The sequence below is a fragment of the Vitis riparia genome, chromosome 4 (assembly GCF_004353265.1).
Source record: "Vitis riparia cultivar Riparia Gloire de Montpellier isolate 1030 chromosome 4, EGFV_Vit.rip_1.0, whole genome shotgun sequence".
Lineage (NCBI taxonomy): Eukaryota > Viridiplantae > Streptophyta > Magnoliopsida > Vitales > Vitaceae > Vitis > Vitis riparia.
Genome location: NC_048434.1, coordinates 3,185,906 through 3,201,885, shown reverse-complemented (window position 1 = coordinate 3,201,885; position 15,980 = coordinate 3,185,906). Strand labels below are relative to the sequence as shown.

Sequence of the window (15,980 nt, the reverse complement as noted above, 5' to 3'; positions counted from 1 at the left end):
TTGAAATTTAAAGGAGAAAAAGAAGGTTAAGCAAATAAGTATATGACAGCAGCAAGAACCTCGGAAAAAATCAATTCTAACAGGGCAGTAAGATAAACATTATTCACCAGATATCCAATCCTCTTTCTGACTGACCATGAAGAAAGAGAAGCTCCGAGAAAGGGAATAAAAAGGAGTGATTAACATCAGTGCTGAACATGTCCATTCATGATGCCGATTTAAACAAGGGAACAAGGGAATCAAAAGAACAAAAAACTTTCACCAAGTCACCCCTTGGAATAAAGTTCAAAGAGACTGGGTTAACATCCTTCATAAAATTTTAACAAAATAGAAGATCCATTTGCAATGGTGGGAACCTGTGATGATTCTGATGAAGGAGCTACTATCTGTCATAAAGGCATGGAGATGCCTGCAACAAGGAAAGCAACATGGACCAAAGAAAATACACAATTCTGCATCAGAAAATTATGCAACATCTGAACGTATTAACGTTAAGGGGTCAATGAAAAAGGCATGCCATGAACTGTCAATTATGGGCAGGAATTATTGTTTATGTTCCTGTAAATCCACAGATGTCACATATAGATTTTCCAGGGCTTTGTAATATGCAATATTCATTTGATGTTTTTTCTGAGAGAATAAATTTCTGATGTCATTTAGTTGGATTTCATGGTGCAACTAATGGTTTTGTTTTATTTTATTTTTATTTACAGAAAGTAAACCAATTGGCACCGTAAATATATCTGCCGGGGGTGTTCTTGATCTTTCCATGTGTTGGAGATACCCACCTGTTGTACATTACTATGTCCTAAGCAATATAGCAAAGGATATGAATTCCCTCTTACAGTTACCAACCTTTTACAACAGTACTATCTCCTAGGCAAGATAGCAAAGGATATGAATTCCCTTTTAGAGTTACCAAACCTTTTGGCTAGAATAAACAATTGTCATTCCCACCATAAAAACCCACCCACCATCTAGAATAACCAATTCACTTCTAGTGGCTCCACTAAGAATGACCATCCTTCATCGCTATTGTGACTACCACTTCACCATCATCTAGGGTCAATGACCCATTTAGCCCAACCATGACCTCTAGTTAAGGACTTTTTTCAAAAGATTTGTGAACTCATCCCCCTTCAGGCAACCTAGACAGTCACAACATACTCATTGTGGTCCCTGGAGTTATTGGGTGACCAAACTTGGAGATTGGCTCTCCAATAAGTACCAAGATCTTATCCTCCTGGGGTGATTTGGGATATCACATTAAAAAGATATTATTATTTAATATGTAAAAAATGTTAAACTATAAAACAACTTTGTGTAAGCTCCTATGCAAAAGCGTCTAACTGTTAACTTTACCGAAAAGAACTTTTAATATCTTCTACATAAGTACTTTAAAATGCAACTAAACACCCTATAACTCTTTAGCAGTTAGAAATGGATTTTATGCAATAAAATAACTGCACTAAAGCATGACAGCCCACTCAATGGGGAGGGATGATTGTGCTAGACATCTCTACAAGATATACCGGGATTATGTGTACAAGAATGCTAGGAGGTGTATTCTTAGTATGTGATACTAGATAGAAGTTTCATTACCAACAAACTAATTGCCACTGTAAATCATATATATAGGTGCAGGATTGCGTAAACTCAAAGTCGGCAATCCAATTCTAAGCAGCTACTTTGGCTGGATGTTCTAAGCCTTGGGTTGGGTGATTCATAAAGCCCTCAGCTTTACAATGTACAAAGAAAAATCATACTACAACTGATAAATTTAGAGCATATATAGTATTTGCTCCTCAGTGATCAATATAAAGCATGAAACATTTACAGTTGTATACCAGATAAGTTGAAATAACATAAGAGCAAGCAGGAGAATGCCATTAGTCCATTCTCTCGGAGAAGTTATATCAGGGAGATAATATGCAACAGGGCAGTAGGAAATGCATCGTACAAAAATGCAGGCAACGCGAAATGGGGAAATCGAAGCATCTAAAAGTAACGGGAGTTTTCCGGAGGAGAAGACAATATCAAGTAATCATGGTTCCAACAATTTATATTGGTGTTTGGTTGTTTAGAATATACATCCATACGAGAAAATAAATTGTCCTTCCAAATCATGGGTTTCTCATCATTTGGTTCAACTGATCCTGATAAAACCATTTCTTCCAGGAAGACTGGGTTTTTCCTTCTTGAAAACTAAAACAAGATAAATAAAAAATAAATAAAAAAACACTATAGACATTTTCTCCACTTTTTAATTCTTCATTTTGCAGGCAAAGAAACAAAAGGGTAAAGGCAAATAAAGAGATTCACCTTGAGGAATCAAACCCCAGCTCTGCGACTCTACTGAAAGGACTGATGTCAGCCGAGCAGAAGCAATTGCGCTATGCAATGGCATCATTGAAACTAAGCTACTCATTTGCACCGGTAATCTAACCCCAAACCCAAAAATAAATCAATAATAAAATAGAAAACTATGAACCAGTGCTCCATTTGGATGCAGAGAAAATGCTGGAAAATAAGAGAAACCAATCATTTATTGATGATTCAACCTAAAGATTCAAAATTTTGATTTTCTTTTGCCAGCATTTTCTCAGAAATGAAAAAGAACAACTAAAACAAATAAAAAAATTATCTCGGACTAACCTTGGAATCCGAGAAGTGCGCTTAGTCGAAGCGGACTGAGATTGAGAGCTCGATTTCAAGGGAGAAACCGAGGGTTTGGTTGATCTGGAGGTGAATTTTAAAGCCAAAGACGATGAACGACACGATAATCTGGACAAAACCGTTGAAGCAGCCATCGTCGACTCAAGGGTTTAACCGTTTTCTAGGGTTTTATTCCATTACGATCAGCAACGATTATACCACGCCGGTTGTGCAGTGCGCTTATTTGTGTTTGGCTTCGGTGTGCAATAATCCGTGGAAAGCCTTATCCCCGATATATAACAATATAAAGTATAAACAATTGTCCGAGTATCTCTCTAATCCATTTTCTCAAATCACCGTTGATTTTTGCGATCAACGGACGAGAGACAAACCCGGGTGTTCCATTGATAAGGTATACTTCACCTTACTCTCATCATTGACTCTTACCTCCGCCGTTGATCATGATGTCTCACTCAATGACGCTTTTGATTTTGGTACTCTTAAAAAAAATAATTACCATTTATTTATCTTAAATTGTTTAAATTATTAATAATTATTGTTTATTCTGAAATTTGCGAGAAATATATTATATAATGAATTTTAATTATTATTATTATTTTATAAAATCCATTACAACCCAAAATATTGAAATAATCATCGTCAACAACCAGATCTCAACCGCTTATTTTGGCATTGATATCTACGGCGGAGAAGACATGCAAGACAATTAAAAGGTACGCCGCGATACATTTGATAGTCGCAGCGCATTTCTGATTCGGACAAGCCCCAAATCGAAGCAAGGGGATCAAGGCGTCTCCCTTGGATACTTAAACAGGTGAGTTACCAATTTATGTTTGGTTGCCGAGAAAAGAAAAAAAACAGAGGAAAATCTAAGAAATCTGTGTTTGGATTACTCCTATTCCATCGTTTTGTTCGGTTTTCTCTGCTGCCAATCGGTGATTAATGATTTGTATTTTCCTTAATTTCTTTTATAGAGAAGAGCATGCGTTTTGCGATTATTTAGACAAGTTGATTGTTGGTTTTAAATGTTAATGTATTTCTCCAGCTGGTTCTAATTTGATAGGGATAGGGGTCTTGATTTTATTTCATTTAAATTCGTAATTTTGTTCTGAATAGGGTCAATTCTTCCGTTCATGTTTGGATTTTATTTGGATTGAATTTGAATAAAACCATCTTTGTTATTTGGTACCAAGAATCATTATTATGATTTGTTTTATTATTTTGTTTCCTTTTCCTTTACTGCTGTTTGGTTTCTGGGAAAGGGAATGAAAAAAGAAAAAACAAATATGGAGATTTATGCTTAGTTCAGTGATTTTTTTAGGTTTTTTTCCCTCTTCTTGTTTACTGAACAATGAAATTTTTTTTTTTTTTTTGATAAGCAACAGCAGAAAATATATTATAGAAGGCCGAAAGGCCGCAGCATACAGGAAGTATACAAAGCAGCCACAAGGCCAAAGAACCAAAAACAAAAACACCTCACCAGCCCGTATGGGACCGCAACCCACTCCAAGAAGCCTATAAGTGAAGAGGACTCCTCTCCCCTATACAACTTAGCCCAACTCCACAGACTACTTACAAAAGACTTCTTGAGAGTCTGAATAGCCAAGAGACCCCCTCTAAAAGCTAGCCTATTTCTTTCTTTCCACACCGTCCAAAATATACATAACGAAATGGTCTTCCAAATCTTCTTCCTTTTTTTGCCCACAAAAGGACCCCGCCAACAGAACAACGCCTCTTTAACCTTCTCTGGAAACACCCACTGAACCCCAAATAAGGCAAAGACGATATCCCAAAGGGTCCTAACCACTGTACAGTGTAAAAGAATGTGATTTACATTTTCCTCTTCACAACCACACAAAAAACAACAATTTGGAAGCTGCCATCCACGCATTTGCAGCCTATCCAACGTAAGAATTTTTTCCCAAGTAACCTCCCACGCGAAGAAAGCCACTTTGGTTGGGACCTTATCCACCCAAACATTTTTTCCCAGAAAAACACAAGGATTAGGGGTTGCCAGCAGATTGTAAGCCACCCGAATCCTAAAACTGGCAGAAACCCCGCTTTTCCATAGCACACAGTCCTCCTCTGGACTTACTCTGATGTCCCTTAGCAAAAAGAGCAAGTCTTCTATTAGCACCAGCTCCCAGTCATTAGAATCTCTAATCAACCTGATATTCCACCCTCCTTGGCCAAGCCTTGGGTCCTACACATCATTCACCAGATCATTACTACACACTGCCAAGGCAAAAATCTGGGGGAATGCATGGGACAGCGCTTCGGTGCCGCACCAATGATCAGTCTAGAACCTGATCTTGGTCCCCCTCCCCACCTTGAACTTCATGTTATTCCAGCACCAACTCTTTTCCTTTAAAATCTCCTTCCAAACTCCCACTCCAAACGGCCCCCGGGCTTCCTTAGATTTCCAACCACAGCCCTCCATCCCATGCTTCACCCCGATTACCTTCTTCCACAAGACATCCTTCTCAACGGCAAATCTCCAAATCCTCTTGCCCAATAAAGCCCTGTTCAATAACCCCATCCTTCTAATACCAAGACCCCCCTTCTCCTTTTGAGCACACACCACCTTCCAATTAATTAAATGAATTTTCCTACCCGAGTTTCCCCCTCCCCACAGAAAGTCTCTTTGTATTTTCTCAAGCCTTTTAGCCACTGACTTAGGCATTCTAAAGATGGACATTTGATAAATAGGAATGCTAGCAAGGGTACTCTTAATCAGGGTGATTCTCCCGCCCTTAGACAAGTATTGTCTTTTCCACCAGGCAAGTCTTCTTCTCATTCTTTCCTCCACCCCATCCCACGTGGACAAGGCCTTGTGCCGGGCCCCAAGGGGCAGCCCCAAGTATTTAACCGGAAAGCTACCAATTCTGCAGCCTAACTCTACCGCCATTTCCTCCATATTATCAATCTCCCCTACTGGTATCAGCTCACTCTTGGCTAGATTGATCCTAAGCCTAGAGGCCGCTTCGAACCACGCCAAAATCCATCCAAGATGCGTTAATTGATCCTTGTTGGCCTCACAGAAGAAAATAGTGTCGTCTGCAAAGAGCAGATGAGACACCATAATCTCCGCTTCCCCACTACCTCTCAGCCTACAACCAGAGATGAAGTTCCCCTGCACTGCCCGCCTTATAAGTGCACTCAGCACTTCCATGCCCAAAATAAAGAGATAGGGAGAGATTGGGTCTCCTTGACGCAGACCCTTAGAACTGGAGAAAAAGCCTTCTGGAACCCCGTTAATAAGGACAGAAAATTTTGCCGTTGAAAAGCACCACCACATCCACTCCATCCAGCGCGACCCAAAGCCCATCTTTTTCAAGACCTTCATAAGGAAGCTCCAACTGATGCTGTCGTAGGCTTTCTCAATATCCAACTTACACACCATCCCCTTTTCTTTCCTCTTCTGCCAATAGTCAACCACCTCATTGGCTATGAGAGAGGCGTCAAGAATTTGTCTTCCTCTCACAAACGCATTCTGATCAGCCGAGACCACCTTATCTAACACCAATTTCAGCCTATTGGCCAAAACCTTGGCCATAAGCTTGTACAGCCCCCCAAGCAAACTGATAGGCCGAAACTCCCCAAGGTCCTCAGCACCACCTTTTTTTGGGATGATGACCAGAAACGTGGCGTTCAAACTTTTGGCAAAAGACTTCTGATCGTAGAATTCCTTGAACAGCTCTACTATCTCATCCTTAGCGAAATCCCAACAAGCTTGCCAAAAGGCCACAGTGAACCCATCCGGGCCTGGGGCCTTATCGCCGTTCATATCCATCAGGGCAGAGGAAATTTCTTCTTCAGTAAAGGGGCCTCCAAAGCTTCAACTTCACTGTGGTCAAGACTATTAAGAGGTAGCCCCTCTATGTCGGCTCTCCACCCTGGTTCTTCCCTTAGCTGGTGCTGAAAGGCCTTGACAATCCCCTCCCTCACCTCCTGCTCCTCCACCAATTCCACCCCATTTATTTTAATTCTGTCCAAAAAGTTATTTCTCCAGTGGGCACTAGCCATCTTGTGGAAGAACCCAGTATTCTTATCCCTTCTCTAAGCCACAGCTCCCTAGACACTTGCCTCCAATGGGCTTCCTCCAAGAGGACCCACTTCTTGAAATTCTCCTTAGCTTCATTTTCAAGTCCATTTCCCTTTCTGAGAGGTCCCTGCCACTTTCCACCTTGTCCCAAAACTCAATTTGCCGAAGGGCTGACTTTTATTCACTTCCACTCTACCAAAAACTTCCCTGTTCCACACTTTAATTTTCTCCTTCATCTCCTTCATTTAGCAGCCAATCTAAAACTAGCCCTTCCTACTCTTTCCCCTCCTTGCCACCATTCGCGAAGAAGCTCCTTAAACCCGTCCACCTTGAGCCACATATTTTCAAACCTGAACGGGGAAGGACCCCGGCTCATCCCGCCCCCTTCAACAAAATAGGGAAGTGGTCAGAGGTAGGCCTAGGGAGCCTACACTGAACAGCCCCCTTGAAGGTATCTAGCCACCCCTGAGACACCAGGAATCGATCTAGTCTTGCCTAAGTCTGATTACTCCTACCCCCACTCCAAGAATACACACCCCCCTGCAAGGGGAGGTCAATGAGGGCAAGGTCATCCACCACCTGAGCAAACCTACGCATTGCTCCATTAAGGCTCCCCTGCCTGCTCCTATCCCTTTGGGATAAAGTAACATTAAAGTCCCCTCCTAAGCACCAAGGGTCTTCCCAAATTCCCCTTATCGCTCCTAACTCCTCCCACATCTCCTCCCTCTCTTTCCTATTACACGGCCCATAAACTCCAGTAAAAATCCAAACCCCTCCGTCTTCAACATTCTTCAACCTACATGATATAGAAAAATTGCCCACCTCCATCTCCAACAGTTCCAAGGATCTCTTGTCCCAGCAAACCAAAATACCACCCGCTGAGCCTTGGGCTCCCATAGCCCCTAATCGAGGAACCTCCCAGATCCCAGACTCCTCACCACCCCCTCAGTCATAGTCTGAATTTTCGTCTCCTGAATGCAAACTAAGTCCGCCCTTTGACTCCTAATCAAAGCCTTGATCACTTTCCTTTTAGAGCTATCATTAGCTCCCCGAACATTCCAACTTACCAGCTTTATCTTCATGATACAGCTGGAGACTGCCCCCTCTTCCTAGTACAATGCCTTTCTGCTTCCTTCCCCATCGTAATTGATGGAACATTCAAGTCTCTTCAATTCCCTCTCAAATTTCGAGTTTTCTAAGAGAGACTTGCTGTGCACTTTTTCCCTTCTTTTTCTTATTTTGACCATAAATTCCATAATGTCCTTCTCTAAACCCACTGTTGAAAACCCCAAGAACTGACTGAACCTTGCCAACTCACTTTCCTCCCAGTTGTCCACCCTCCAATCCCTAATTTCTGGAACCATCACACCAACCGGACAGAGATCCTTTCCACTGGATTCCATCACGCCATTATTATTTTCCAAAATTTCCCAGCACTCCACATTCTTCAATACTGCAGGCGTTCTTCCAATCATCCTCTGGTCCATAGGTTCCCACTGGGAAACGTCCAAAGCCACCCCAGAACGGTCGTAATACTCCCCCATTGGAGTCCGACTAGAAAAAGAAGAAGGGGGAGAAGGAGAAACACACACCAACGGCCCAAAAAAATTAGGACATTCCCGTACCTCGAAGCCTCTTCCAGTAGAGCATCAGCTGTCTCCGAATTCCCCTCCACTCTATACTCCTCAGCCACAAGCCTCCACAATCCCTCCATTACTAACGACCATGACTGGTCAAGGCCCCCGCAGGGCTTGGGCCAGCCCAATAAAGGGACGGACCCCCTCAAATGGGCTTCGTCCGCATTAGAAGCCAGAGGCGAATCTGGGCCTGGAACTCCCAGCCCAGCCCCTCCGATCAAGTTCGGAGCCCGCCCAGCGTCAAAAGACAGCCCAAGAAGGGGCGGCCTAGGCGCGCTAGGAAAGGCCGTGGGCAAGGAGAGCCCAGAGTCGTCAAAAGGCCCAAGGACCCTCTGCGTCGCCAGCCCACCCACTTCATGGAGCCCATCCGCCATCAAGCCGAATCTGGAACCGCATCCGAACCCGACCCCGAGGACTGACCCCTCGTCCCATCATCAGTCTGCAGTCTGACCTCGAGACTTGGGTCTCCTACCAACCCCTCACGCGCCCCCCGCACGTGCAGGGACTTCACCCCCACCCTCGCCTTCTGCAGCAAGAATACCTTTGCCCTTTCTCTCCCTTGCCGTCCTCACAGTGGGTCTGAATTCCCACCAAAGTGTGAGCTCATAGCAAACCTCCTCGGTCCGCACTTCCACGACGTTGGGGGGCCTCTCCTTGTTGAGCTTCACCAAGATCCTCGCCCACTGCAGGTCTTCCAGCGTCTCCGTCTGTGGGTCGATATCTAGGAATCCCCCACATGCATCCCCTATTCTCCTCAGAGTATCCCGTTCCCATAGCGAGACTGGCAACCCCAGGATACGCACCCAAGCCTCGCGCCTCTGTTCCCCTTCCGACGTACACCCACTCTCAGGCCTCCATATTTCCAGGCTGAGAGAGGACCCTTCGCACGAGAAACCCCCAATTCTTAGGGCTTTCTTTGCTTCATCCAGAGCCTCAAACTCTAAGAGGGCTTTGCCCCTTTCCAATTTCGCAATTCCTAAGTTACCCTTCAGTCTCCAAAACTTCACCAATTTCATCCCTTAACCTCTCATGTCAACCTCTTTCCCCGAGCTAGGGTCCCAACTCCCTACCAGGCAGTGGACCAATTTCCCCATGATCCGGCTCAATCCCCTCTTACATAGCTCCACCCTCGCCACTGCAGACTCCATCTCTTTTGATTGCGCCACAGCTTCCACATAGGATTTCCCCATTGGTGACCTCAGAAGCGCCGCGCCCTTTTTCTGAGAGCTCTCGTCTCCGACGTTACACCCCAGACGACGAAGCATCTCCACCATTAGCACCCAGCCATCCTTATCTCCATTACCCTTCGGGATATAAATGCTATACCTTTTGTTTTCCACCTCTGTAACCCCTAACCGAATGAACAGCCCCCCCTTATTTAGGTCTCGCACCATAAGGAAGGACCTCCCACTATCCTTCCACCTCCTTTCCCAAAATCCGGTTCCTGCGTTCTCAATACAGGCCTCCAGACCATCGATAAAGCACCCAATACTATTCGGTCCCATCCTGATCCACGAGGAGACTCCCCCTTTCCTTTCTACAATCAGGGCTTGCATCTTGCCTTTCTTTTCCCTTACCTCTACATCGAACCATTTCGACTCCACTCCAAAGCTTCCCTTCTTGGCCCTGCTCCTAACCCCCACGAAGTCATCACCTTCTACATCAGCCCTTGAGTCTCCCTCTAACCCTTCTGGAACACGCCGCTCGCCTCGCTCCCTCCCATCGCTTTCACCCTCTCTCACACCAACCCGCTCTCTCGCTCTCTCGCTCATCATCTTTTTTTACTGAACAATGAAAATTTAAGATTCAAGTTTGGGTCTCTTGGTAGCTAAATGAGAAAATTTTGATATTTTTGAAAATTTAGAAATTGAAAACGACTCAACAAAAATCATGCCTCACATGTTCAAAAACTGGTTCAGTCATATTTAGAAAGCATTAAAACATTTTTTGTGTCTGTAAAACTGTAAGCACAACACCAATTGAAAATGGTCCAAAATGAATGTGTTCATTGTTTTCTTTCTCATTTTTTTATTTTATATTTTTTAAAATGAAGCAATTTAGGAGAAACATTATTATTTCTTTTGTCAAACAGGTCCATTTTCTTTTTTAATTAGATTGGACTTTCTTGGCAACCAAACACTAGTATATTGCAATTACTAGTAGAAATTGGACTAACATTATGTAGAAGTGAATGGGTTTATCAATTATACTAATGGCACACTGATGGACTCCTATGCATATGAATTTGATGCATATTATTTTCTGATTTTGCAGTTATCAAGGGACATTCACATCTTTGATTTGCCAAGCAGCAAACAAGATGCAGGTTTGCTTCCTTTTTGTCCTTTTTTTTTTCTTTCGCAGGGGGTGGGGGGTTTGGGGTTTTGTTTGTTTATGTAGCCTTTTTTTGTTTTTGTTCTTTTGCATAATTTTGCTTAGTTGGGCATAATTTTAATGCGTAAGTTGATTGCTATAAGCATTAGCAATTTGCCACCTTTTGTTTAATTTTTGAGGCAAACTTTTCTCTCATTGTCAACAGTCAGTGCTAGTGGGATTATGGATCATGATATTGCAAGTCATTCTTATATTTTAACTTCAAACTAGTTGCACATTATATCTACTTTCTTTGTCACGATTTCATAAAATCATATCTACTATTGTTTGGCTATGTTTTTTTTTATTAGAATAACCATTTCATTGCTGTAAAATATTATGTACAAAGAAAGATGAGAAATCCTTCCAACAAGTACAAAACCCCCAATAGAAAGTCTAATAAAAAGGGCGGATAAGCATATACTGGTTTAAAAAGGCAAATCTATCTACACATCAAAATGGTGAGGACAATGCTAGTTATAATTCAGGTAGGTATAAAGTTTTCTACAAAAGAAACCAAATGTCTAGCTCTATGTTTTGTTAACTAATCTGCCACATGATTGACTAAGCAAGGAACCTATGAGAAAGGAACATCCCAAACCCGAAATATCAACAATTTGATGCAACCACCCATTCCACAAGCCTCTTTTTTTTCTAGATATGCATGATATGACAATAGCAGAATCTCCTTCTACTTAGAGAGTAGAGAGGTGTAAAGCTTTTGCATGCAACAACCTTTCCAAAAGGGCTAGAATATTTACCTCAATGCTTAATCCTTGACCTGCAAATTAAAGAGTGCTCTTACCATCAAGCCAAAATAGTCTCTAAGCAACCCTCCAATACCTAGATGCTCTAGGCTACCCAAAGAACACATATCAAAGTTTAGCTTAAAAAAACTATTGGAGGTGGTTGTCATTGAAAAGTGTCTCCTTGGCTAACCTTGTGCTTGTGGTTTTGTATTTTAGGTTCTAATCTAGTCAAATGAAGCTCAAAGGGATGTCTGTAGAAGCTTCACTAGAAAAAGCCCAAAGGGAAGAAGAAAAGTAAAACAAATCTGAAACTACTTTCAAAGACCTCCACCTAACCTCAAAAAGTTTTGTATTCCTTTCCCACCATATGGTTTAAATCCAAAGAGACCTGCCTTAAGGAAGTCTCCAAGACCTTTAAAGGATATAGTCAATATCTCCTCGACCCTTTCGGGTGGAACCCAATCATTCCTGCAAGTTTAAACAGCCTACACTGCAACTCCAAGACTGCAGGGTAATGTAAAACGACATGATCTATAGTCCCTGTATGGCTATTAGTTTCTTAATATCAACGTACTCTTCAATGCATACTATCTGTATTTGAACATACATTAGACATCGTATAGACTACTTGATTTCTTATTCTATGTCCATGTGACTACATTAAACCTCTATTAGATGTTTATCTTTTTCTTTGAACTGAGTGCACAATGGATATACTTTATTCAAATGAAACCCTGTCCATAAACCTGTACATGGATTATGCTTGGGTGTAGGCATCAAGGGCTAGGCTTTTCAAGGAATACAAAGAGGTGCAGCGGGAGAAAGCAGCAGATCCAGATATTCAACTTGTCTGTGATGATTCCAACATATTCAAATGGACTGCTCTTATCAAGGTGAACTTAGCTAGAATGGAGAAAATTGGGTCTAATGTATTGTTGATTGACCTTATTTGGCTTATTTTATATTCAGGGACCATCGGAGACACCTTTTGAGGGTGGTGTTTTCCAGCTTGCGTTTGCTGTTCCTGAACAGTATCCTTTGCAACCTCCTCAAGTTCGGTTCTTAACAAAGATATTTCATCCAAATGTGCATTTTAAGGTATAAATTTGCTGCCTAATTGCTTAAACTTTTATATCAATTAGTAATTTAACATGGTATTAGAGTCTTGTTTTCCCACCCCTTTGTATCTTTGTGTTCCTTGATGAAGTTGGAAGTCACCCATTGCAGGAAGTCATAAATTCTAACCTCATCTCATGTTTATTTTCCCCAATTTATTGAACCTAAAGAAGGTTGCTCACCAAATGGTGTTAGATTGTCGTAGTCCAAATCCAAAATCCAAATAAGCTTGATAGAACATTAGTAGCCCACCTTTACCTAACAACTTCAGTTTTTAGGTGAATTGGTAGCTGAACATGGTATCCAAGCCTTGTTTTGGAAGAGATTATGAGTTTGAACCTCACCATTTGTTTATGTCCTATTGAGCTTACAGGCAAGTCTGAAGAAAACTGGCCATGGGTCGAAGTGTCATGGCTGAAGCCCAAATTAGATTGATATGTATTGTTGGCCCACTACCTACCAGTTTGAACTTTCAATTGGTAGGTTAATAAATCTTTTATATAATTACTGTAGTGACTTTACCATCTTAATAATCATGATTACTAGTGTGAAACAAAAATGCACCTTATTGTTATCAGTATAGTTCTGTCTCTGTGAACCTTATTAAACTATGGATGAAGTAATGTAGTTGGAACAGATAAGAAACTGGGAAAGATTTGCATGAAAATTAGGCAACAAAAGCTCTTGTGATGACTGAGCAAGTTTCTACTTTGTTTGGCATCAATTTTGAAGCTGTTGAAAGCTGAAAGAATTACACACCCACACACTATCAAATTTATATTCATTTTGAAAATGGCCAACTGGTTGGTCTTCTGAATTACATTCAACTTCTGGTGGACCATATTTATTATAAATAAATGTGATTTTGAAAACTTAGCCGAATGCTAATGTGGGTACGAGTTAGCTGCTGATTAAGTATTAGTTATTTCTAATTGTTATTATTATTTTTCTGCAGACAGGAGAGATTTGCCTTGATATCTTGAAGAATGCATGGAGCCCAGCTTGGACACTCCAGTCTGTATGTAGGGCTATAATTGCTTTAATGGCTCATCCAGAGCCTGATAGCCCACTAAACTGCGATTCAGGTTAGTGTATGCTTTATATTTTGAAGTCCTTTCCTTTTGGTTGTTCCTCACTTGAGGAGGAGGTAACAAGGAGGAGAGAGTGAGAAAAGCTTGAATATTTTCTTTAGTTTGTCATAGGAGAATATGAACGGAGTAGAAAGGATGAGACCTACCCAGGTCCTTCTACTAAGCACTTGTTCCCCAAGCAGAAACTTTTGTGCTCAGCTTCATCTTCTCCAAATCATCACACTTTTAGATGGATCAATATAGAAGTTTTATTTTTCACCTCATTTATTCCTTCTTTCTCATTTCCCTTAATGTATCTCCTCCAAGAACAAACCCAGCAGGATTGATGGATCATTTTAGAAGTTTCACTTTTTCTTGGTGAAACAAATGGATTGTTGTACATTGACTTTTTGAATTTCATGGTTTTGAGGACCTGCATTTGACATTGTGAATGTTTTTTTACTAAAATAGTTCAACCTTTTGGGACTATGTATTTAAAGGTTAAAAAAGGTCCACAAATGTTGTGAATTCCTAATCTTCCAGTATTTTTTTCCCTTCCCCACTCCTCGTTGTCACTGTAGACAGGAATTTGTTTTTTGGATGCGAGCTCAAGAATTTCATGTCGGAATTTGGGTTTCCTATTCCAACTCCTGATTCTCCGGTCATCCCTTTCTCTGAATAGTATATAAAAGACACTTATCTTTTGTTAGATCTAAATAGCATATAAATTTTTCTTTTTTATATAGTTTTTTACAGCTTCTAGATGTTCACTCGCTAATAATGTTTATTCCTGACAAGCCACTCCTGGTTGGGCGCAGGCAATCTTCTACGATCTGGTGATATAAGAGGATATCAATCCATGGCTAGGATGTACACTAGGCTTGCGGCCATGCCCAAGAAAGGGTGAAGTATTGGAGTGCTGTTTCAAAAGATCACATTGTTACTATCCTGCAAGAACTCCCTAGGTCAAAACCTCAAAAAAAAAAAAAAAGAAAGAAAAAAAAAAACTTCAAATTCTGAATGGGACATGTAATTGGTGGCTTGCTGTTGTATTGAAAGACGCGACTCTACATTTAATAAGCAGCTGATTTTTAAGACGATAGATGTCTACTTTTCTGCTTTTGTTTGATGGTTTTATAACCGCATAACTTTTTATTCGAACTGCAAGGGAGGAGATATTTTTTTTTTTCTTATCAATTCTCTTATATTTATTTTTTTAGTCACTTGGTAAAACAAAAATTTTAATTAAAAATTAAATCTTTGGTTTGAAAAATATAATATTGTTTATATATAAAGTTTGGGAAAAATGCCCATACACCCCTTAAACTTTTAACTTTTTTATTGATCAATTTACTCCTTAAATTATTCACACTTGTCAAATTAATACTACAGTTAGTCACACGTTAAAATACTAACGGAATAAACACATGCCGTGGCTTTTAAATACAAATTAATACTGCAGTTAGTCACCTCTGAAAGATGATGATCCTCCATGTGAAAGATCGCCAAAAGCTCTAGAAATAGTGGAAACTGATTCAGAGACATGGCCTTGATCATCTCGTCCTCTCTTGTGGCCTGCGCCCCACGAACAAGAACCCAGCAAACAACAGGGGTCAGAGCCAGTCTGGTTCACCAGATCATCAGAAACGTGGCCGGCCACCACATTGGTGAGAGCAGTCACCATTGCTGACATCTCCCTCTCTCTGTTATGCCCCGGAAACATCACCCCTGAGGCAGCGCCGGCGTCCATCTCATCGTCCCTGACCCCCTCAACCCTCAATCTCTGTTCAGATTTTCTCGCGTTCGCCACTTTCAACACGCACATGAAACCCAAAAACCTGAACCCCAACCCCACAATAGCAGTCAACTATCAATCTCCTTCGTTCCCAGAATGGAACAGCATTTATATAGAGATTAAGGCTTGATCAGAACCGCCAAATGGATCTTCCGATGTAAGGAAACAAAAAATGGTGTGGACACACCGGAGGGGTTTGACAAATTGGTTTCTTGGTATGATAAAAACTGCAGATAATGGTGACAGAAAAAGGATATGGAAGCTTGTAGCAGGAGGGTCAAAAAGGACCGGTGTGAACGAAAACTAAAAACAATTGAGGAAGGTGGAAGTCGGTAACAGGCAGTGGGAATGGGGTCGGTGGAGATTTTAGAGCCGACAAGGAAGGGCGGGGGGGGGGGGTGGGTTGTGGGCGGGTTTGGCGGTTTGAGGAAGTGACTTGTTGGCAAATGTCGACAAGGGTGAACCCATCACAAGTGTCCAAGTTGGAGTTTATGGATTTGGTTTTGTAGGGGTTTGCAA

General features: G+C 41.5%; 2 protein-coding genes across 5 annotated transcripts; one reads left to right on the top strand and one right to left on the bottom strand.

The window, feature by feature from the left end:
- Positions 1-43: 43 nt before the first annotated feature.
- LOC117912211 lies at positions 44-2,929 on the bottom strand. 2 transcript variants are annotated; one of them, XM_034826715.1, is made up of 3 exons: positions 2,656-2,923; positions 2,323-2,441; positions 44-409 (listed from the first exon to the last, which is right to left on the bottom strand). In XM_034826715.1, exons 1-3 carry the CDS (start codon positions 2,808-2,810, stop codon positions 390-392), a joined length of 294 nt encoding a protein of 97 aa, XP_034682606.1. In that variant the 5' UTR covers positions 2,811-2,923; the 3' UTR covers positions 44-389. The 2 variants fall into 2 exon arrangements, with proteins under 2 accessions (XP_034682606.1, XP_034682605.1); XM_034826714.1 differs by lacking the exon at positions 44-409 and adding an exon at positions 2,037-2,205 and having other exon boundaries at positions 2,656-2,929.
- A 464-nt stretch (positions 2,930-3,393) lies between these two features.
- Positions 3,394-14,788, top strand: LOC117912994 (protein PEROXIN-4). Of its 3 annotated transcripts, none has more exons than XM_034827823.1 (6): positions 3,394-3,490; positions 10,633-10,684; positions 12,254-12,373; positions 12,450-12,578; positions 13,552-13,681; positions 14,485-14,788. In XM_034827823.1, exons 2-6 carry the CDS (start codon positions 10,679-10,681, stop codon positions 14,571-14,573), a joined length of 474 nt encoding a protein of 157 aa, XP_034683714.1. In that variant the 5' UTR covers positions 3,394-3,490; positions 10,633-10,678; the 3' UTR covers positions 14,574-14,788. The 3 variants fall into 3 exon arrangements, with proteins under 3 accessions (XP_034683714.1, XP_034683717.1, XP_034683716.1); XM_034827826.1 differs by lacking the exon at positions 3,394-3,490 and adding an exon at positions 3,504-3,625; XM_034827825.1 differs by lacking the exon at positions 3,394-3,490 and adding an exon at positions 3,511-3,611.
- The last annotated feature ends 1,192 nt before the right edge of the window (positions 14,789-15,980 follow it).

Excerpts from the sequence above, each read along its gene's own strand:
- LOC117912211 (XM_034826714.1), bottom strand. The coding sequence starts at position 2,810 with ATGGCTGCTTCAACGGTTTTGTCCAGATTATCGTGTCGTTCATCGTCT. Across the intron at positions 2,442-2,655 it reads CGCACTTCTCGGATTCCAAG|ATTACCGGTGCAAATGAGTA; the intron begins GTTAGTCCGAGA and ends GTTTGGGGTTAG. Across the intron at positions 2,206-2,322 it reads CTGGGGTTTGATTCCTCAAG|TTTTCAAGAAGGAAAAACCC; the intron begins GTGAATCTCTTT and ends ATCTTGTTTTAG.
- LOC117912994 (XM_034827823.1), top strand. Across the intron at positions 12,374-12,449 it reads AATGGACTGCTCTTATCAAG|GGACCATCGGAGACACCTTT; the intron begins GTGAACTTAGCT and ends TTTTATATTCAG. Across the intron at positions 12,579-13,551 it reads ATCCAAATGTGCATTTTAAG|ACAGGAGAGATTTGCCTTGA; the intron begins GTATAAATTTGC and ends ATTTTTCTGCAG.